The sequence below is a fragment of the Arachis duranensis genome, chromosome 9, assembly GCF_000817695.3.
Source record: "Arachis duranensis cultivar V14167 chromosome 9, aradu.V14167.gnm2.J7QH, whole genome shotgun sequence".
Lineage (NCBI taxonomy): Eukaryota > Viridiplantae > Streptophyta > Magnoliopsida > Fabales > Fabaceae > Arachis > Arachis duranensis.
This window is the reverse complement of record NC_029780.3, coordinates 115,829,506-115,851,887: the sequence shown is the minus strand read 5'-3', so window position 1 is coordinate 115,851,887 and position 22,382 is coordinate 115,829,506. Positions and strand designations below refer to the sequence as shown.

General features: G+C 35.7%; 4 protein-coding genes and 1 non-coding gene across 5 annotated transcripts in view; 3 read left to right on the top strand and 2 right to left on the bottom strand.

Moving 5' to 3' along the window:
• Nucleotides 1–8,802, top strand: part of LOC107467678 (hevamine-A) — a 32,832-nt gene extending 24,030 nt beyond the window's left edge. Inside the window, exon 3 of the mRNA XM_016086835.3 lies at nucleotides 8,418–8,802. Coding sequence (XP_015942321.2) covers nucleotides 8,418–8,639 — 222 coding nt within the window. The 3' untranslated portion in view covers nucleotides 8,640–8,802. The remainder of the gene's footprint in view (nucleotides 1–8,417) is intronic.
• A 1,118-nt stretch (nucleotides 8,803–9,920) lies between these two features.
• Nucleotides 9,921–15,410, top strand: LOC107467622 (coiled-coil domain-containing protein SCD2). The gene is made up of 17 exons (XM_021131505.2): nucleotides 9,921–10,115; nucleotides 10,191–10,423; nucleotides 10,620–10,695; nucleotides 10,787–10,828; nucleotides 10,901–10,963; nucleotides 11,380–11,429; nucleotides 11,515–11,542; nucleotides 11,663–11,737; nucleotides 11,840–11,950; nucleotides 12,030–12,090; nucleotides 12,706–12,822; nucleotides 12,982–13,103; nucleotides 13,297–13,366; nucleotides 13,701–13,742; nucleotides 13,831–13,871; nucleotides 14,208–14,334; nucleotides 15,009–15,410. The coding sequence occupies exons 1-17, from the start codon at nucleotides 9,921–9,923 to the stop codon at nucleotides 15,119–15,121; spliced, it is 1,566 nt and encodes a 521-aa protein (XP_020987164.2). The 3' UTR covers nucleotides 15,122–15,410.
• Nucleotides 15,411–15,786: 376 nt separating this feature from the next.
• Nucleotides 15,787–17,071, bottom strand: LOC107467677 (delta(3,5)-Delta(2,4)-dienoyl-CoA isomerase, peroxisomal). Its single transcript, XM_016086832.3, has 2 exons — nucleotides 16,356–17,071; nucleotides 15,787–16,142 (listed from the first exon to the last, which is right to left on the bottom strand). The coding sequence occupies exons 1-2, from the start codon at nucleotides 16,981–16,983 to the stop codon at nucleotides 15,952–15,954; spliced, it is 819 nt and encodes a 272-aa protein (XP_015942318.1). The 5' UTR covers nucleotides 16,984–17,071; the 3' UTR covers nucleotides 15,787–15,951.
• A 60-nt stretch (nucleotides 17,072–17,131) lies between these two features.
• TRNAQ-UUG (transfer RNA glutamine (anticodon UUG)) lies at nucleotides 17,132–17,203 on the bottom strand. Its single transcript has one exon. It is a non-coding gene; the product is annotated as a tRNA-Gln (tRNA).
• Nucleotides 17,204–18,113: 910 nt separating this feature from the next.
• LOC110275432 (exocyst complex component EXO70B1-like) lies at nucleotides 18,114–20,222 on the top strand. Its single transcript, XM_021131504.2, has one exon. It carries the CDS (start codon nucleotides 18,114–18,116, stop codon nucleotides 20,220–20,222), a length of 2,109 nt encoding a protein of 702 aa, XP_020987163.1.
• The last annotated feature ends 2,160 nt before the right edge of the window (nucleotides 20,223–22,382 follow it).

Below are 22,382 nucleotides of genomic sequence, written 5' to 3'. Positions count from 1 at the left end.
AGTCTGACAAATCTAACTGAATATGAGGAATCGATATATCTATATTTTAAAAAAATTAAAAATTTAAATAGATTTTTAAATTTTTAAAGACTTAAATATTTATAGATAAAAAGATTAAAGATTTATTTGTCTCTAATAAATATTATTATAAGTTGAAGTTGAGTTACACGAGTTGCACGAGTTCAATCTTTAGAAGTGTTAGGTTGATTATTATATCCTTTTTTGAACAGCTATTTGCCTATTTCCTTGTAATTTTCTGTTTTCTTTTTTTTTTTTGGAAGGTTGTTTGACTTGTTTCTATTTCTATTCACTATTCTTATCTTATTACTATTTGACTAGCTGCGGTATGTAAATTTTTACAGCATCTGTAAAATAATTCAGCAAATTCACGCAAGTTACAATTATTTAACGGACGGTGTATTTTAACTTGAGATGTAGCAATTAGCATCATATATATCCTAAGGCACCAAGGGATGAACGTTAAAAGACAAATAACAAAAGCATATTCCTCTTTATTCTCACAGGTTACTATCTATTTACATTTTACACACATAAAAACGTCGGATAAACGTTGAAATGCCTCGAATGTGTTGAAGTAATCTTATAGTAGAGTAAATCAATACTAGATGCAGCATGTTACACGGGTATTGAATACACAACCATTCATTCAACATGATAAGATTGGTACATTAATACCAAGCACATCTTTTAATTTGCATGCTTAATTTAATTTCTGAATAGTCAAGTATAAGAATCCTATACTACATTATCCAAAGTTTTTCATCAATCATGGATCATATTTTAAATACTAGAGATTTCTAGTACATAAATTATTGTAGGTGAATTCTACATATAAAAATTTTATAATTGTCTTTATGTAAATAAAGATATTTTCTTTTATTATTAGATCATAAATTATAAAATTTGATTTTGTTATATTATAAAAATGTTATTCTTTTTAAAATATGACTATATAAATAAACACATTTTTAATAAAAAAATCTTTGACAAAGTATTTGATGGAATATTTAGAGAGACTTTTATCTCATAAAACTGCTTAAATTATTTACAATACAGTTCTAATTTATTGTGGTAGCTTATAAGTAACAAAATTATTCATATTTGTAAAAGGGTTAAGTATAATTTTGATTCCTAACGTAGAGGCTAAAATTTTATTTCGTTCTTGACATTTTTTTCGTTACAAAATAGTTCCAAAGATTTCAGTTTGTTTTGAAATCGTCATTTTTACCAAATTTTTTATTTTTATTACTAAATTATCCCAAACTAAGAAAATTATAAAATAAAATAAAATAAAAAGAAAAAAAAAAGAAAGAAAGGGAACGACGAGAGGGAGAAAGAGAATGGGAGAGAAAGAGAATCGGGAGGTGTTGTTTCTAGGGAAGAGGGGGAAGGGGGAAGGGGAAAGGTTGCTACTCCACGCCACCGCCGATGTTCCTCACCGCCGCTGCTGCTTTCTCGTCGCTGCTCCTTTCTTTCTCAGCACACACATGGTGCGAAATTTATAACCCACAAACTAACCGACAAGTGCATCGAGTCATACCAAGTAGTATCTCAAGTGAATGAGGGTCGATCCCACGAAGATTGATAGACTAAGCAACAATGATTGAGTGATTCACTTAGTTAGACAAATAGAAAATGGTGTTTTGAAAGTTCAATTTTATCAAACAGTAAATTCAGAAAATTAATAAAGCAAGCAGTAAACGGGTTGTGAAATATATGGAGAAAACAGTTAAGGTTTCAGAGATATCTATTTTTCAGATTAACTTTTCTTACTAACTTTTTTAATCATGCAAGATTCAATTCATGATGACAAACTATATGTGACTAAACCCTAATTTCTTAGACCTTTTTAGTCTCCTCTAACCTTCATCAACCGCCAATTCCTTGGTTAATTGATTCTGATTAGAGGGTTAAGTTAAATTCTAATTTATGTGCCACAGAAACTCTAATTACCCAAATATAAGAGGATTATATGTCACATATCCCGTTAAGTCCAGATAATTAGAAATTTATGAGAATTTGTTTTCAAGCTGTTGTTCAGATAAATTACTTTTCCAAGGTTTACAAGAACTCAATTAGATTAAGGGTCATGCTTCCGTTCTATCCATATTCATAAGATAAAGAACGAAAACAATTCTTGAAATTGAAATCAGTACATGAATTAAAATAGAAAGTAATAGTATCAATTCATACAATAGACAGAGCTCCTAACCTTAACAGTGGAGGTTTAGTTGCTCATGGTTCAGAGAAAAAACAAGCTAAGGATTCTGTAAAACGTAAAGTGCGAAATGAGGTGAGAGAGAAGAGAAGAGAGAGGAACCCGAAGGGCTGATTCTTTTCCCTTTTATAACTAATCCTGATTAATATAAAATATATTTTCTAAAACTAAATAATATCTTTTTCTATTTGTAATTAAAATAAATTTTTAATTAAAATAAAATTAAAATCCTTCGTTCCGCAGCTTCAACACACGTGGAGACCACAGCTTATCCACAACTGTGAAGTTAGACTTTGCCATGGCCGAAGAGATTGGAGTGCACTTTCAAGCTTTGGCAGTGAAGTTAGGCATGGAGGGTGCAGCCGTGCAGCAAGCAATTGAAAGGCAAGTGCTTCTTCCGGCACCTAACTTGGAGAATCCCAAGTTAGGCGCCACCAAGACCGTACAGCTGGAAGAGAAGTGTATACTATTATATATCGTTGGAAAGCTTTGGAAATTAGGTTTCCAGTGCCGTTGAAATCATGTTAATTGGATCTCTGTAACTCAAGTTATTTCTATTTGAGTGCAAGGAGGTTAGGGTTGACAGCATCATCCGATCCACTTTCTTCCTCTTCTTCTATAAAATTCTATTAAATCCATCCGAATGCTACCTGAAATAACCAAAATTGCACACAAATCAAAGTAGCATTCATAATGGCTAAAAGGTATTCAAATATTGATTAAACTCAACAATTCAAATGCAAATTCATTAGAAAAAGGTAGGAAAGATGCTCACGCATCAACACACTAACAGCAAGAGAGAAGAGAGCAGAGAGAGAGAGAAAGAGAAGAGAGGAACGGAGCTGTTCTCGTCGCCACACCCTTGCCCTCGTCGTGATTCGCAGCGCCGCCAACTACCACAACGCCCTCCTCGTCGCGATTTGCAGCTCGCCACCACCGCATCGCCGTTCTCGTCGCAATTCGCGGCGTTGCCACCACTGCCGCAGCCCTTTCCATTCGATATGCCACCACCACCGCAGCTCTCCTCCCCTCGCGATTTGCAATTTACCGCCACAGCCCCTCCTCCCCTACCACCGCCGCAGCCCTTCCCCTGCAGTGCTGTTTTAATTTTTTGTTCCTTTTTTTTAATTTTTCAAATGTAAAGGAAGGTGTTTTGCTTCTGTTTATTCCATTGTTGTTGTTGATGCTTCTGGTTGTTTCTATGTATTCCTTTTATTCCATTGTTGTTGTTGATGCTTTGGTTGCTTCTGCTTTTGTCTGCTTCTATTTTTGCTTCTGCTTTCAATTATGCTTTTGTTATTGTTCTGATTCCATTATCTATTATTATTGTTGTTATTGTTCTGTTGGTTGTTGTTGTTGCTTGATTGTTGTTATTATTCTGCTTCTGCATTTTGCTTCTGTTTCTATGTTTACTTGTGCCTCTGCGCTTCTACTTCTAGTTTTGGGGAAGAAAAAGGGTGGGGTATTTTCGTTCGAAAGACGATTTTAAAATTATGTTAAACCTTTGAGACAATTTTGTAGCGAAAAAAGACCGAAGACGAAATAATTTTTTGATCTCTATGTTAGAAACCAAAATCGTACTTAACCCTTTATAAACAATCCCAAAGAAGATTATTCATTTTTGGGGGTCTTGGGACAAGTTAAACAAAGACAGAGTACCCAACCCAAAAAAAATGTGCAGCCCGGTTCATGGTAAAGAGAATCATATCCTCTGTTGCTGGCTGGCACCGCCTCTACTACTGGTTCACCCTCAAACAAGAGTCTCTTTTGGGTTTGTTTGATTTTTGTATAGGCTTTCTTTTCTCTTTTATTTGCCTTATGCTATTTTTCACTTTTGGGATTTACCAAGGATTAAACTCTTAACCTTTTGGATATAGAGCTCTGATACCATGTCATGAAACTACTCATCCCAAAAACTTAAACTGATATAAAAAAGTAACATTAATGATTATATCTCTAACACTTTCCCTCAAACAAGAGTCTCTTTTGGATTTGTTTGATTTTTGCATAAGCTTTCTTTTCTCTTTTATCGTTTTTAAATTTCTATCTTTTGTTCTTTTTCTTTTTGTAATTAGTCAAAAAAATGTTTGGAGTTATTTTACAAATATAAAAAGTCTTGTTAGTCATGAGTAAATACATCATAATAAATTGGATTACATTATAAATGCTTTAAGCAACTCCATCATATAAATTTTTTTTTGAGAGCTCCATCAAATATTTTATAAAAAATTTTATAAAAAAATATTTTTAACATCTTTATTCAGGTGTAACAATTATAAGAGGAGTACTAGAGATTTCAACTTTTGTATTTTGTAACTATCAATTAGCCATCAATAATGTTTTTAATGATGTGAGATTACATTCAATAGTAAAAAATCACTCATTCTTTTTTTTATAGTTAAGTGTTGGTCACAAAACACAAAAATTGCTACCCTATACTTTCTCCAATTATAAATAGGTTACTTCCCAATCTCTATGCACCATGCTCTCCGCTAACAACAAAACCGCTATGGCTTCCAACAAGAGTAGTAGAACTCATCAAGCATTAGCATTGCTCCTCTTCTTCCTCCTCACCCTCTCCTCTGCACATGCCAAAGATGGCATAGCCATGTACTGGGGGCAGAAAAATGGCGACGGTACCTTAACCTCCATATGCGACACCGGAAACTTTGAGATTGTGAACCTCGCTCTCTCAGCACTTTCGGTTGTGGCAGAACTCCAGAATGGAACTTTGCTGGCCACTGTAGACCATGGTCCCGTTGTAAAAAACTCGCACCAGAAATCAAACATTGCCAAAGAAACGGTGTGAAGGTGTTCCTTTCCCTTGGAGGAGCCGATGGGTTCTACTCCTTATGCTCGCCGGAAGATGCCAAGAGCGTCTCCGACTATCTTTACAACAACTTCCTGAGTGGCAGAAAGGGACCATTTGGGAGTGTGTACCTTGATGGCATTGATTTGGACATTGAAGGTGATTCAAACCTTTATTGGGATGACTTAGCTAGAGGACTCGATACACGCAGAAAGCAAGACAGGTGCATACTCCCAAATATTTATCATTATTATACAACTTTTACCAACACTTTTAAAAAAATTACTAAAATTGCAGCCGAGGCTTGGGGTAGATGGCCACTTTGTGTGCCTTCCATAGAGCTGCACCGGGTTCAAGTCCTTGTGGAGGAATATAGAACCATTTATGTGTACTCCCATATAGTGTGTGTGAGTGAGTTGTGTGAGTATGTAATACATGGGTGTATAAATGTAATGCTTAGAATTGGGGGTTGTCCAATCCATTTGACCAAAAAAAAAAAAAATACTAAAATTAATTTCATCATATCTTTTTACATTTTTGCAACATCCTTTGTTTTTATGTTTTTATATTAAAAAGCATAGTACATGCTAATCTTAAATTTTATATATAAACTATTAATATAAATATAATAAATAAATGAATAAAACTTATTTAATTAATTAAAAATATTATAAAAAATAAAAAAATATTATTTTAATTTTAATATAATTACTATAATCACCGTAATAATAGTCATCATAAGTCATAACATACATGGCGTTAAAGCAGTTAAGACTTAAGAGTCATATGTTTCTCTTTTATAATATTAGTTATCGCAACTAAATTAATCATCAAGATATCAATGCAAGAGAAAAGTTTAAAAGTCAACGATTTTAATCAATAATTTAATATTTTTAATTTAACTAGTATTATATTTTTAATTAATACTTTTAAATATTAATTATTGATAATAAAAAATAATATTATCATTTTGAACTTATATTTAGTTCATAATAATTTACATTCATATTTAAAAAGATTCGCATACAAAAATCACATATATAATTTATATTTATATATAGTAAAATTTACGTACATAAATAAATATAATTTGAATTCCGTTAAAAAGATAATAAAAAATTTTAATAATGTGTACAATAAATTAATTTATTAATTCATAGTAGATTAAAAAATAAAAAACACTTCGTAATATATAACAAAAATAACTATCAAATTTTAAATCCTCCAATTTCAAATTTTAAATTTTAACAACATGATTTTCGCAACTCCAACAACGCCATGACCTCCCCAGCAGCCCCAACAACGCCATGAACCCCTCCCCCAATTAAAATAATCATTCGGTTAATATATAAAACTAATCACTCCTCAAAATGTTTAGTCTTAATGCTTCAAGCAAATCTAATAAAATAATTATCCAAATGCTCATTAAAACAACCATTTGCGTATCTACTTGCGTATCTACTGTATTGAATATTCAAATTATTTTAATTGTACTTACGTAAATAATTATTCACATTAGGCATAAAAATAACCATCTACTGACCTACTATAATGAACATCCGCATAAAAAAAGACTTTTACTTGTGTACCTGATTGATATCTTGTAGGAGTTGTAAAGCACAATTGCCATTTGAAGGAATATAATCATCAATGGTTATTGATGATGGTATAGCAGAATTTTCTTCACTCATCGTGCTTGCGTGAAGAGAAGAGAAGGGCTTCCGATTTTCGAATTTGCTACCACGGTGTGCCAACGGAGGTTTAGCGGTGACCAGTTGCGGCTGCGGCTAGATCCAGAGGGTGCAGCGTTGAATGGTTGCCGGTTGCGCGGTAACCCGACGTGGCCACGGCGACGGGGGAGAAAGGAAGGGCCTACCGAGAAATCCGATACGCCAACGGAAAGACCAGGTGCAATTTTGGTCGGTCAGGGGTTGCTACAACGTCAATGTCAGGCACCGATGGATGGTAAGTTTTGATGAGATGTTGAATAACTGTAAATATTAAAACGTTTTTTTGTGACTTAAATAAACTAAATAAAGAAAAAGTACAAGAAAAACAAAGGAATTGCTTAAATAGAATAAGACTACTTTTAAACTCATCTCAAGGAGAAGGAAGTTTTAGATGATGAAGTTGTGACCTCATTGTCATCTTTGCCATGGTGTTTGCCATTGTGTTTACATCTCTCGTAATCAAACGAAAGTCCACACGCCAATTCCAATGCATGATATCTCTTATTTTGAACACCAACGGATTAATAAACCCAAAACTATCTTGGTGATTAGTAACAAGATTAAACGCTTTCACATAATCCATCTCACAAATAACATCTCGCTGACCCACATCCCAAGCTAAGAGATATCCTATCTAAATAACAAACAATCAATTCTTTTTGAAAAATACTATTACTCTCAATCATTTCCAAACATCTCATTTGCCAATTCCCATTACAATCTCTAATAACGCAAACAAAATTAACACTATCACCCGAATCAGGATAACTAGCATCACAATTAATCTTGAAGGTACCAATGGTGGAAATTCTAAAAACCATTTAGAATAAAGAGAAAGGACATACGTTATAATTCAGAAGTATTCTTAAACTCCGTTTCTGAAGCTAATGCCAGAGAAATCACTTTTTTCAGAGGCCAAGTTTCATGAGGATTGAATATGTCATTATTCCTTATTCGCCATATCCACTAAAGTCTCAAAAGAACTTGAACGGATACTTTATACTATGATATAAGAACCAATTCTTCAAATTTAGAAAATGACAAAAAGTATCCAACCTATACTATACAAATTGAATTTTTAGAATACATATTAAAACATTTAATTATTAATCCTAATTTTTTAAAATTTAAATTTTAAAATTAATAAAAAAGTTAATTATTAATTATAATTTAATTTTTTTATTTTACTCCTATTATACATATTATATACTAAAATCATTATCTCTCTATACTTTTTCATATAAAGTAACAAAATTTATTTATTCTTAGTATTTATACTAATCAATTACCTACTAAAATTTGTTTAAATCTACTGACTCAGAGATTTTCTGACACCAAAATATTTTGGATGTGTTACTTCTGTAGGTACTTTTACTTGTCGGCAGCACCAGAATGTTCCTTCACAGATCACTACCTTGATACCGCCATTAGAACTTGGCTTTTCGATTACATATTCGTCCAGTTCTACAACAACCCTCCATGCCAATATAGTAACGGCGACGCATCTCGGCTCTTATCTTCTTGGAATACATGGACCTCCTACGTGAAGCGAAATAACACGGTGTTTATGGGGCTACCCGCAGGACCTGATGCAGCTCCCAGCGGTGGCTATATTTCACCGCAAGATCTGTGTACTAAGGTTCTTCCAACCATCAAGCACACTCCTAACTATGGAGGCGTCATGCTATGGGATAGGTACCGCGATATTACTAACCACTACGGCGATCAAATCAAGGATTGTGTTGAAGTTGATGATAGTGTTAGGGGGTCCCAAACATTGATGGCAACGTTATCAAACACTGTATATGAATGTGTATCTGCAGCTTTCAACCGCATCGTACCGAAACTAAGACCCTTTTAGAATGAATATCTGCTATGTAATGATGGAATAATAAGTGGTGGTGATGAATGATGATTACTTATGAGTTATATGCAATCAATATCATCATCACCTTAGCTTCTTCAGGCTTTGATTCTTGTGATCAAAGTATGTTGATGCTGTTATGCATGTACTGGTTTTTGCTTTGAATTGAATAATAATAATAATATAAAGGTTTCATACGTAGACCTACTCTAATTTTAGTTAATTGCGTTATCTCTATGACTCTATCTCTAGTCAAAATTTATCATATTTAATTTGATTAAACAACATAATCTAATCTAGAAGTTTAGATATGAATTATTTGATAGTGATTGTATGGTCGGTGGGGTATACTCTCATTGATAGAGAACAAACTTCTGATTCACTTCTAATTTACGTGTTTCCACATATCTCAACAATTTTGTTAATCACGTGATAAAAAAAGGTTTCAGAAAACTTTTGAAATCATAAAATAATTTTAAAGAAATACAAATTTAACAACTAGAAAGAATTAATTAACCTTTTTTTTGGACCTGAATGTTACTGTTAAATTATTATTTTTCAATAGGTTTTGGGCTTTTGGTTTGAGAAAAAGTTTTTGTAAACTTCTTTCAACTTTCAAAAACGTTCTTATATCTGGGAGTCTGGCCCAAACATAAAGGAGGATCTTGCCCAAACTAGAGTATCTACTCACTTACTGTAGCCATGGTTGACAAGCCCAAAACCATTGCCATGAAAAAAGAACACACTTTCTTACAACGAGCGACACAAATTGCTTGATTTTAATAATTTAATTAGTATAGTTGGTTAGTAATTCAGTACAAGTATAACGTGTCCCTTCTAATTAATTTGCACACTTTACTAATTTAACTTCCCAAAAAACCAAAAAATGGCGGTGAGAGTCTGAGAGAGAGTTGCTCACTTGCTCCAAAAAACATTGAAGACTATAGAGCGAGTGTGTGCGGGACCCTTCTTTATAATGGGTTCCTCTTTCTCGTTGCAGTGTCCCGGTCGTAGTAGAGTCATGAGTTATGACCTCTTAACATTCAGCTGTACCATTCAAAAAAAGAAAAAAAGTTTGTCATATTTGATAAGTAAGGAACAGAGTGTGAAATGAGAATCGAGTAAAAAAGCAAAGCAGTGTAAAGTGTCAAGTGTAAACCAAAGTAAAGACTAAAGAGGCTCACAGACTCACAGTCACTTGACTGGGAATATTTCTTTTCAGGAAGAGGAAGACGAAGAGGTTTCATTAGCATTTAGCATTAAGCATTTTTGATGGTGATGGAGCGTAAAGGAAGTGAGAGCCCGGTTTCTGTCAGGCAGTGGAGCAGTGAATCTAGCTCTCTTTCTTCACGTAATGCTGCTGCTGGCCATGCTCGCTCCTCCTCCCTAACTCTCACCGGAAACAATGGAATCTCAACCGTCAAGAGGAATCAAAATGTTGCCGCCAAAGCCGCCGCTCAGCGCCCTCGTTTAGTTGCTACTTGTTACTCTAACCGACTAACTAAATACTTTGGATTCTTTAATGCTGTGAATTGCTATATTAATTAGTTACCTCAGAATCCTGTGGTTCTGGAAGAAGCACCAGCATCAGCGTCGTATCTTCGTCCGGCTCCGGCACTATCACCGGCACCGGCACAATCACCTACAGTGAATAGACCACCGCTCAGCCTCAGGACTCCTACTCTGGCCGCAGCAGCAGCAGCAGCTCCAGCTCCAGCTCCAGCTCCAGCTCCAGCTCCACTCGACCCTCTCATTCGCTCCAATAAGCCAAAGGATAAAAGGTAAATTTAACTAACTACCACTCTCACGCTCACTCTGGCTCATTCCTCTGCATTACAAATTGTTTATTTCTAGTTCTGATAAGACGCGAATGCTTCCTTAGTTGGATTTGGATATTTTAATATGAAAACTGCAATAGCAATTTTGAGCTCCTCTATCTGCATTATCATGTAACTCGGTTTAGCCGAATATTTACAGGTTTCCGTTTGACTCTGGCCTTGTTCAGCCAAAAGATTCAGGAGGAAACCGTGATGCTTCTGCACTTCTTGATGAGGTTAGTTGTTTCTTGTACCACACCTTTGGTATGCATTTCCCATAAAAGAGGATTTGTATGTTTCGAATTGAGGTATCTTCTCTGTCTGCAGGTTGATATGCTCCAGGAAGAGAATGAAAGCATTCTTGACAAGGTATTCTAATATTATCTCTTTCTCCCTCGTGATGCTGATAGTACTAACCTTGGTTGAAACTGATACACACAGCTCAAAGTTGAGGAAGAGAGATGCAAGGAAGCAGAGGCCAGAGTTAGGGAGCTTGAGAAACAGGTACTTGCTTTATTTCTTTCTTGGTATATGATTGAGGTTTACTAAATGATTGTCCTTGTTCTCTGTTGACATGCTTAAATAGTTTCACCTATAAGTATAAATGATAAAACTCTTTTGCTTCTATTTTACTTCTGAAATTTATTATATTTATGTTTACATGCCTATTGTGAAAAAGATGGTAGAAACTCACTCTAGATTGGTTGGTCACGTGTGAAGAGACTTGTAAAGAGTAGTTTGATTGGAGGGTAGCCTTGTATATTGAGGTAGAGGACACCATAACATTGTTTGATCTTCATGTATCCAACTCCACTTAGTTGCAAAAGACTTGATTGTTCTTGTATGTGTGTTATGAGAAAATTCAGATTTCTGCATTTGCGGTGTTTAATTAATTAATCTCTTTATTTTGGAGTCTGCAGGTAGCTTCTCTTGGAGAAGGTGTATCTTTGGAAGCTAAACTTTTGAGCAGGTTAGTGAATTATATCTTAACTCTCTCAAGTGGATTTTCTTTCACTTAATAGTATATATGACACACCTGCATTATGACATTGCAGAAAGGAAGCAGCATTGCGCCAAAGAGAGGTAATGTGGGAATAACTTGAAGTGTAGATGTGTGTATCATAAAAGAAGTATGTATACTTCACAGAGAATGGAGCTATTGTTCACCAAATAGTAGCATGTACCATCTCTTGTTGGATACAGGCTGCACTTAAAAATGCCAAAGACTCTAAGGATGGAATTGGTAAGGAAATCACATCTCTGAAGGCTGCAGTTGAGGTACATATGCTTTCTTCCCCCCTTGATTATTGCCAGCATAAATATTTTTTCTAAGAATTATTCCTCTCTTGTTATATGTTGAAATGATTTCTTCTCCAACAGAACGCAAAAGTTGAAGTGGCTGCTGCTGTGAGCCAGTTAAATGGAGCTGAATCTGAAGTGAAAGCTCTTCGGTCAATGACACACAGAATGATATTAACTCAGAAAGAAATGGTATGTAATTCCGCAGTTGCAGGAGTCGGTTGGGATATGCTAGTTATTTGGGAAACTTACTGATAAATTGTCTTTTCAGGAGGAAGTTGTTCTTAAGAGGTGTTGGCTTGCTCGGTATTGGGGTTTAGCTGCAAAATATGGTAAGCTGCTGTTTGGTTTAGCTTTATTTTTAATTTATTTTCTTCTGGGGATGTGGGATTATGGCATCCATTCCTGACATGACCTAGAAGCCATTTTAATATCAATTGTTCAATATGTTAATCAATTTGGAACAAACTTGAATGAACTCTTGAAGATTTTTATCATCGTTTTCAATTGTATTCACTGTTTGTGAATTTTTTTAGATCTTAATGTTGTGACTGTTAACAAGTTTCAAGCTATGATACTGTGGCAAAATCTAATCTATGTTGACTTCACCGACTGAATACAAGGCTTAGCTGTTGTTATTGTTGTTTATGTTGTGCTTTATTGTAAATAGTTTCATACCCAAATTTCATTGTCCAGTAAAATGGTGGGGTTGGGCAAGGAACTTAACAACAAACATAAAACTTAATGAATCATCAGGACATTGATAAAGAATATGGTCGTGTTAGTATTTTAATTGTCAGTATTTTAATCTTTGGTCATAGTATACGTGTTAGCATACACAATGTTTTGGGTGTTTATCTATTATTCTAGCATGAATATGATTAGCTGATTTTAATAAGTCATTACTGCTAAATTTTATTTTGTGTAACATTTGCTATGGATTATAGGCATCTGTGCAGATGTTGCAGTTTCAAAGTATGAACTTTGGTCATCATTAGCCCCTCTTCCTTTTGAGGTTGTCCTTTCTGCGGGACAAAAAGCTAAGGAGGAATGCTGGGAAAAAGGCATGAAATAAAGACTTCTTACTCTTCATTTCATACTAATTTGTCAGCGTTATAGGACAAATCTGTGCTCATGTTATTTCTTCTTTAATAATAATTTTTACTGTTCTGTTTCGTGAACCCTTGGTTTTTCCAGATATAATTATAATCAGTTTTAAGCAGGTGATGAAGCCCCAGATAAGAGGAGCAAACTTGTTCCAGATTTGAATGATCTTACTGGAGAAGGAAATATCGAGAGTATGCTTTCAGTTGAAATGGGACTGAAGGAGCTTGCATCTTTAAAGGTTTCTTTGAATGCATTGGTTTTCTTGTTTTCCTAACATTCCTCTACCGCACATTTTTATAATTAAACCCTTTAAAATTTTCATGTTTTTGTTTAGAAGGCATTGTGTTTGCTGCTTTGAATTCCTAATCAATAGTTGTCGTGCATAACCTGTCAAATCATTTTTCCTTTCTCATTTTGGTTGCTTACTTAAGGTTGAGGATGCTATTGTGCAAGTATTAGCCCAACAACGTCGTCCAAGTTCTGCTCGACAATCTGTCTCAGGTATGCATTCCCGCATTCATCACTATTCTAGTTAGTTTCTATTCTTAGTTTGAGTGACTGTCTACGGTCTACCTATAGACAAGGGTGAGTACCCCATTCCATGGCCAGGGTATGGCAAAAGTGAGCAGCCTTACAAGTGAAGTGCTTCTGTCCTTATCTGTTAAACCAGTACACGCATATTTTGACTTTATAGTTATAGGACAACAGGGGAAGTATATGACCTTGAAAGCACATTTGACTTCTCTCTATTGGCCTTTTTCTATACGCAATAAAATGTGCTTGCCATTTTAACTAATAAATAAATTATAACATTCACACCCTTTTGACATTATAGATATTAAATCACCAGGGGACCCGAAGTTCATGGAAGCCTTTGGTAAGTTTCTCCCACCTACTATTTGCTGAATAAATGTCTCTTTCTTGCAAATAATAAGGCTATTCTAAATGTCATTGTCTTTATGTAGAATTAAGTCCAGAGGAGTCTGAGGATGTTCTTTTCAAGGAGGTACAAATCTCCCCTTTTCCGAGTTAACAAATGGGGTTTAGCTCTCCCTTAATTCGTGATTTTTTATCTTTGATTGTTTGTGTTTTCTACAAGTTATTCTCTTCTGCATTATAGATAAATGGTTCTTTTAGTTTGATTTACATGTACAATTTTTAAATCATTAACAACACCTATTAATCTCTCAACCCTTTTCATTTTATCGATTGGTGGATTATAACCAGTAGGGATTGATGACCAATAGTTTATGTTTATTCTCACTATTCTCTATGCCAAACAAGAAATATAATTTGCAGTACTGAAACATGCCGTCTAAATTAAACTGTTCTATATGGACAGGCTTGGCTTACATATTTTTGGAGAAGAGCAAAGGCTCATGGTATAGAGGAGGACATTGCCAAAGAACGTCTTCAGTTTTGGATTGGTCGAAGTGTGCATTCTCCTACCTCGCATGATGCTGTTGACGGTAGTGCTGACACATTTATTTTAATTAGTTACTTTGTACACAGTTATATAGATGTATCAATTCGTGCCATCTTAGGTGGTTTGTAAGTAGAATGATCAGTTGTTTCACCATTAATCTTCCCCCATTTTAATGAATTCTTTTTTTATAGGAAAAAAAAGGGGGAAAATTCACTATCAATTATCCGAGTGAACTTTTGCTAATGTTCCACTTTAATCATACAAGACAAAGCTGCATAACACCTCATTATGTGCATGGAGTCTGAATTGATAGCCTGAGTCTAGACTAGGGAAACGACAATGAAGGAGAGAGTCGTAGTGAATCATGGACACTTGTATTACTGGGCTTGTAGTAGCCACTATTTTTTTCCCCGGGTCAGGTGTAGTAGCCACTTGTATAAGACAAAGCATTGCACTTTTTTCCATCTACCATCCAGGCATCTACCATATAAATAGTTGGTCCTTCTCCCTGATTTCTGTTTTCTGTTTTCTGTACCCATTCACCCCGGTGGTGCTAAATTAGTTCACATCTGAATTCAACTATGCTGGCATATGCACTTAATAGGTTATGCTTTATTTTTCGTCCCCATTTTGCACTTCATACTTCATAGGAATGAATTCTTGTTATTATACTTGAGAGTATTTCCAATTTGTCATTCGTTTATTTTCAAATTTCAGTTGACCAAGGACTTTTGGAGCTCAGGAAACTGGGGATTGAACATCGACTCTGGGAAGCATCCAGGAAAGAAGTTGATCACGAATATACTATTGCACCAAAATTAACGACTTGACCTGAAATTAATGTTTAGTTAATTTCCTTTGATAGGTTTTTGACGTATTATATATACGAATGTTGGATTTAATCTTCCACTTACAAATTTGCCTCACACAATGGTGTTCAAGCGAGTTTATCCCACGTCTAGCATTAAGCTTTTTAACTATTTTTATAACACTGTTCAACAAAATTTAGGATCTTATGACACTCTAGTGCATTTCATTTACCCCTGTTTGGATGAGGCAAATAATATTGATAGCCCGTCAGAACAATGAGATAACATGCAATAATATTTTCAACCAAAACTGTGTCCAATATGATGTTTAGGAAAGTTTTGGTTTTACATGACTTTGAGCGATGTAGAAGCTCAGCATGAAATTTGTGTTGGTTAAGTTTGAGATGGCAACAAGTCCTGGGTATGGACGAACTTCAATAATGGAAATATGGTCCTCTTGCATGCACCTTAATGGAGCATTGCTACAATTTCATGGAACAGCAACCATTTCTCATATTCGAGGGGTTTCTGCTTCTCATTTGTTATTGATACTAACTATTGCGGGAGAAGACCACGATGAAATCTCTAATGAAGAAGGTCTACAAATACTTCAATAAGAGAATGTATGTCATCTATTATTTTTTTGAACTGCATGTTCGTGATTTGAAGGATAATGATCATAAAGGAAGTGTTAACTCAGCTTCTACTATATCTTAAACGTGCAACAATAATTTGCATGTCTAAAAAATATATTTCTTTGGCACTTCCATATATGAAAATAGATTATAGAGCTTTATCCTGAATATCTAGTAACAAACGAAATGCATGTCACTCCCTCCAACAATTTTAAGTCACAGCTTCGAGAAAACTGGCTTTCGTTTCTGCAGTTGTGCTGCTACTGCTTCAGTTAAATCACTTGACAACAATCTGGCAGAATTCATGGTTGCAACAAAGTCCAATCCCTGATCCACAGTTAAGTCCCTACTTTTAAGCAGCACTGTTTTTGTCCCCATGATTGCAAGGGGAGACTTGGCAGCAATTTCTGTCAAGTATCAAAATCAACAACTATATCAGGAAACTTACCATGTCATGAATGAAATATGAAGTGATGCCAATAACAATTTAGATGAACCACTTCACTCGAGTTGTGTAGTGTAGCAGACTATAGACTCTTAAGTATAAATTCTATAGTGTATAAATCAATTTCATAATAAGGTCATCCAATTAGACTAAAATCGATAACATGAACACTGACCCTGAGCAAGAACCGAGACAGCTTGATCGAGGTCATCTTTGGAAGGGAAAGCGCGAGAAACGAGGCCCAACTGCTTAGCCTCGGAACCGGAAAACCAGCGAGCTGTCAAGGCCAACTCCATGGCGTTACCGTAGCCAACAATTAATGGCAGTCTCTGAAGAGTGCCGAGATCAGCAGCCAGGGCCAAATCAACCTCCTTCACCGAAAAGAACGCGTCCTCCGTGCAATACCTTAAGTCACAGGCTGTCACGATGTCAATTGCACCACCGATGCAAGCGCCATGGATACTAGCAATCACTGGCTTCTGGCACCGCTCCAACGCCGTGACGGAATCTTGCATCGCCAGGATCTGCCGACGGAGACTCTCCCCGGCATCGTGGTAGGACTGCGTGATAGATTTCAACTGGGAAATGTCGATGCCGGAGCAGAAGTGATCGCCGGCGCCGGATAACACGATGACGTTGACGTCACGGTTGTGGTCCAGGGCATACAGGGCTTTGGGGAACTCAGTGAAGAAATCATGCGTCAGAGCGTTGCGTTGTCTCGGACGATTCAAGTAAAGGTGGAACACCCCTGATTTGGGGTTCTTCTCTACTACCTCTAGGGTTTTGTATTTCTCCTCCGCCATTGATTTCCCTAATTTTCTTCTTCCACTTCCCGATAAGGCAGGTACATCTCTTAGTTTCTATTTACTTCACTTTCATGAAGATAAAACTTTTCTTGTCCAAATTTAAGATTTTAAAAAAGAATTTAACTGCCATAAACAAAAAAACAATAGGTCCTACCGGGAGTCGAACCCAGGTCGCTGGATTCAAAGTCCAGAGTGCTAACCACTACACCATAGAACCAATTGTGCCTGTTTGTCCAGAAAAGATTTAATGATACTCTTATGTATGCCTCATATACTAGCAAATAAAAAACAAAAACGAGTAATTTGTATAGTAAAATGATTATAAATTATCCTATTAATTCTGAATTAAAAAGACTTGGAAATTTTTTTTTATTTTGCTATGTTTTCAAAAATTAAATATACATATAAATTTTTATCCATTTAAAAATTAGAAGGATTAATTAAAACTTTTAATTATTACTAATTTCACCTTTTCTTTGTGAGTTAGAGACTTTCAATGAGTTGAGAAGAAGCTAAGGCACATATCATTACCCTTATTATGTGCTAATATAATATTTATTTTATGTATTAAATACGTATATAATTAAATTTATTATGCAAATTATATTAAAAACAATAATTTAATTATAATTTAAAAAAAATACCGAAATAATTGTCATTTACTTTTTATGAGCTAAAATGGAACATTTGAAACTATGAAGAGGGAGCAGCCCGTAAGAGGCGCAGAAGCTCCAAATTATGCGCAGTTGAAAGAGCTTTGGGATAGAAATGGATGGACAGATTTCTTGCAAATATTGGAATAGTTTCTTACTTTACTATATACGTCAATGGTAAAGAATTTACCATGTCATCTCCACCAAAATAGGCAAATAGCTAAGGAAAACAAAAAAAAAAGAGAGAGAGAGAGGAGAAAGAAAGTAAAAAAAAAAAGAAAAAAAACATGAAATAGAATTAAACAAATAACTAAAAAAAAAAAAAACAGGAGCAGGAATACGGAGCCCCATGCATGTCCATGAAAGACATTAGAGCTCTGAATTTGACTGATGAATCTGAAGAACAATACAAACAAGAGAAAAATTTGTAGCTAATGGCATGTAGCAATATGCAATAGCGTTAGCATTATTAGTATGGAGAAATCCTTCAGTTTTTCATCATATCATTTTAGCGCTGCTTCTCAGAAACAGAGAGACAAGGATTTGGAATCATCATCATCCATTCGCGGCGGCCCGCAATGGAAATCAGCCGGAGGAGAGGAGGAACTGGCGGCATTCTTCCACGACCACGACACCATCCTACAAGTTTCCGAGGAAGTGGATGGTTTCCTTGAAACCAGTGCTACCACTCCTCCTCTTCTACATGTCCCTGATTGCGTTCACCGTCTAACCAAGATATTGGATTCCATGGTGTATAGATACAACACCGGTAAAAGCAAGTTGGGCAAAGATGCAGAAGATGATGACTTGTTTCTCGCCGTTGTGGATCGCATCTCAAAGATCTCTGCTATTCTCTCTACCTTCCCCTGTGATCCCTCTGTCTTGGACAAAACTACCTTCTCCTTGGAAAAAGCTATGTCGTTCTTGGAGAAACATCTCTGCACCATTTTACAGGATCCAAAATCATCCACCACCACCACCACCCCTACCTCCAGCAACCACGGCAGCTTTCGATCCGGATCCGGATCCGAATCCAAACCTAAACCTCCTAAAAAATCATCTTCCTTCGGTTCTCTTACTCAAGTTCATGATGCGGCGCTTTGTTCTCCCTTTGACCTTGTAAATCTCAGTGATCCTCCTATAATACCTACTCTATCGTCTCATCAGGATCAAGATCAAGATACATCGTTCCCTGCATTCTCTCCGGAGAAAGTTTCACTCATGAACAAGATCGCCAGCGCCATGATCGCCGCGGGATATCAAACGGAGTGTTGCGTGGCTTTCGCCAGCTTCAGGAGGATCGCCTTCAAAACCGCGCTGCAAGAGTTCGGGTACGTGAGCGTAGGCATGGAAGAGATCCATAAAATGCAATGGGAAATGCTGGAAGGAGAGATTGCCACGTGGAACAACGCGGTTCGACATTGCATAACCGTTTTGTTCAACGGCGAAAAAAAGCTCTACGCCTCAGTTTTCCCCAATCAACAATCCATATCTCAAAACCTCTTGAGCGATCTTGCACGCGCCGTAATCATTCATTTCCTGAACTTCGCACAAGGTGTCGTGTTAACATTGCTCACCGTAGAGAAGCTGTTCAAGTTTCTAGACATGTATGAGACGCTGAGGGACGTGGTGGAGATCGCCATCGCCGACGGTTCTTACTTAGAGAGGTGCAGGAAGGAGCTGGCGCACGAGATAGCCACCACCAAGCTTCGAATAGCAGAGGCCACCATGGCCATGTTTCGCGACCTGGAAAATTCCGTTAAGGGTGACAACGACAGGGTTCCGGTTCCTAACGGCGCAATTCACCCGTTGACGCGCTATGTGATGAATTACCTGGAGTATGCTTGCGAGTACAAGGACACATTGGAACAAGTTCTGCGACAATGCCTTCATGATGATTATCATAGTTGCCGTTATTACAGTCCTATCCGCAAAATCGAGTTAGAGGAGGACGATGGAACGCCTAAGAATTCAGCCTTGGCGATTCAGTTAATGACAATCATGGACCTGTTGAGCTTGAATCTTGAGTACAAGGCCATGTTGTATAAGGATTTTGCATTGAGAAGTGTTTTCTTGATGAATAATGGGAGGTACATAGTGCAGAAGGTGAAAGGGTGCAAAGATCTTCACCAATGCATGGGTGATAATTGGTGTAGAAAGAGGCAATCCGGGTTAAAACTGCACCATAAAGATTACCGGACAGAAACATGGTCTAAGGTTTTGAACTGCCTTAGTACAGATGGACTTCAAGGAAACACGAGTAGTGTGTTAAGCCCGAGAGCCAATAAAGATAAAAAGCCGAAACAAGAGGTAAAAGATAAGTTTAAACGTTTCAATAGCACGTTTGAAGATATATATAAAACGCAGAGTTCTTGGGTGGTTAGTGATGAACAGCTTAAGTCTGAGCTCAGAGCTTCAATAGCTGCTTTGGTGATCCCAGCTTACCGCTCCTTTTATGGCAGATTCAAGCACCATTTAAATTCTAGTAGACATGTTGACAAGTATATTAAGTATCATCCTGAAGATATTGAGGCTTTAATTGAAGAACTATTTGATGGGGGTACTTCTAAAAGGAAATCGTGATACTGTTTATTTTTATACAAGACTCATCAATAATCAACCATGCTTCATGTTCACACATGATGTTCTGCTCTATCTCCATTTCTTAATAATATTTATCATTTTTAATGTAAATAGTGTTTACTAATCAACAAAGTGTCATGAAAATGCATTTATTGATGATCTTATTAGCAAATTAGTTAGGTGATTTGTTTTGCTGTCTCCTTCAATTAAGGGGGTTCGGGACGCTTTTTTTTTTTATTGGCATCACTATGGTGCATCCTGGACCAATTGTAATTTAGTATAAATTAGTGCAATTTGTCTTAATCTATCTTCTCTATTTTTAATACTTAGATCTACTGTGGTACCGCATTTTTGTTCCTCTGTGCATTCCCTAGAACAATTTCAATGTGTTATTCCGAATTAAATTTTATAGTAAAACATATAAATGTTCGGTGACCAGTATAACATGCCATAGAAAGTAGGTTTTGGATTTGGTTGTTATCTTTAGGAAAACAGTTACTATAGAATATGTTTTGCGGTTTGTACTAGGTGATAATTGTGTTTAGTAGATGTGCATGTGACCATGTTAAACTGTTGTTTTATTGTGTTTGTTGTTGTATCTCATGATTATTGATCCATTTTTCATGACATAGTAAAAGGAGATGGATTAATAGTCGTTGAGGGTGCCTTTCATTTCATGGGTTGTAACCAACAATCTAAACAAAAATGTTTCTCAACTATTGTTTCTTACTAACAAGTAAGAATATACTTTGAAAGAGGAAATTGTAGACGCTATTTGCAGAAGCCAAAGAATTACAACCTCGGTGGTAAACTTCTTTGTAAAGAAGGAAGATTGACTTTGACATGCGCAAATACATTATTCGCTTATGAAACCCTGATTTTCCATTATGATGCAACTTGCAAGTCATGTTTTAGTGTATATAGTTATTGCTCAATGCGATCTAATTTTATTCATCATGTTATAAAATAGTGTATTCATTCATTTTTTTTTAATGATAATTATTGTCAAATAAAATAATATAAAAATAGAGAAAAAAATATATTTCAATTTAAGAATAATAATTTATTTTTCAATAGAATAAATTATATATTGAATAACAAAAGTTATTATAGTTTCTTTTTACACAAATTAATATATTCAACTACGGTGTTTGGTAATATTATCAAAAAATATTAATCAATCTAATAGCTTTTGTAATGAGATAAGTTTATAAGTTTAAAAGTTTAAAAATCATGTCATAAAATATAAAATTTTAACCGGTAATAACATTGATCATATTGTTTGACTTCATAAATGAATATGATACCAATAAATAAAACTGTCACAGTTAAATTTTAACAAATTCAAATCTCTATAAGTATTGCTATCATTAATAAGAATTGTTCTACTTTCAAGACAAATACTATTTTCTTTCACTGTATTTTCCAACTCGGTGGGTTGAGAACTAATCCTCCACGGATTGAAGTTCCATTTATTAAGGGTCTGCCGCTGTGAAGGTATCAGCCTCCTTGAAAAGAGGAAGAAGAATAGAGAAGAGGAAGAAGAAGAATATCTAGAAGATGCTGGAAGGTTTTGGAAGAGCAATTGTAAAATGAATTTAATCACACAAAAGTTAGTACATGGATTGATATATATACACATAGGGTTTAAACGGAAAGACTAATTGATTTCTAACAACTTTGCTAATTTGGCTCTAACTAACTTCTAACAACTTTGCTGATGTGGCTCAGTAGTTCTAACTAACTGAACGTGTTTTCTGCAAGTGCAGGGTCATTGCTACTAACATCAACCCTGCTACTGGACTCTACTCTTTTATTACTACTAACATCAACACTGCAACTAATTTCTCTGCTGTCTGTCTCCAGTTCTCGACCAACAATTCTGAGTTGTGGTTTGAATTTTAGAAAGGATGCACTTGACAGTGGCTTTGTAAGGCAGTCAGCTATTTGGTCGTGGGAATGAATATGAAGCACATGAATCTTTTTGTTGGCCACAAAGTCTCTGACAAAATGGAGGTTTAGCTCAAAGTGTTTGCTTTTGTTGTGAAGAACAGGATTGGCTGCAAGTAGCACAGCACTTTGACTATCACAGTAAAGGCTTGGCTTGGTGGTGCATGGCACTTTCATCTCACTCAGCAGGTTTTGAACCCAAATAATTTC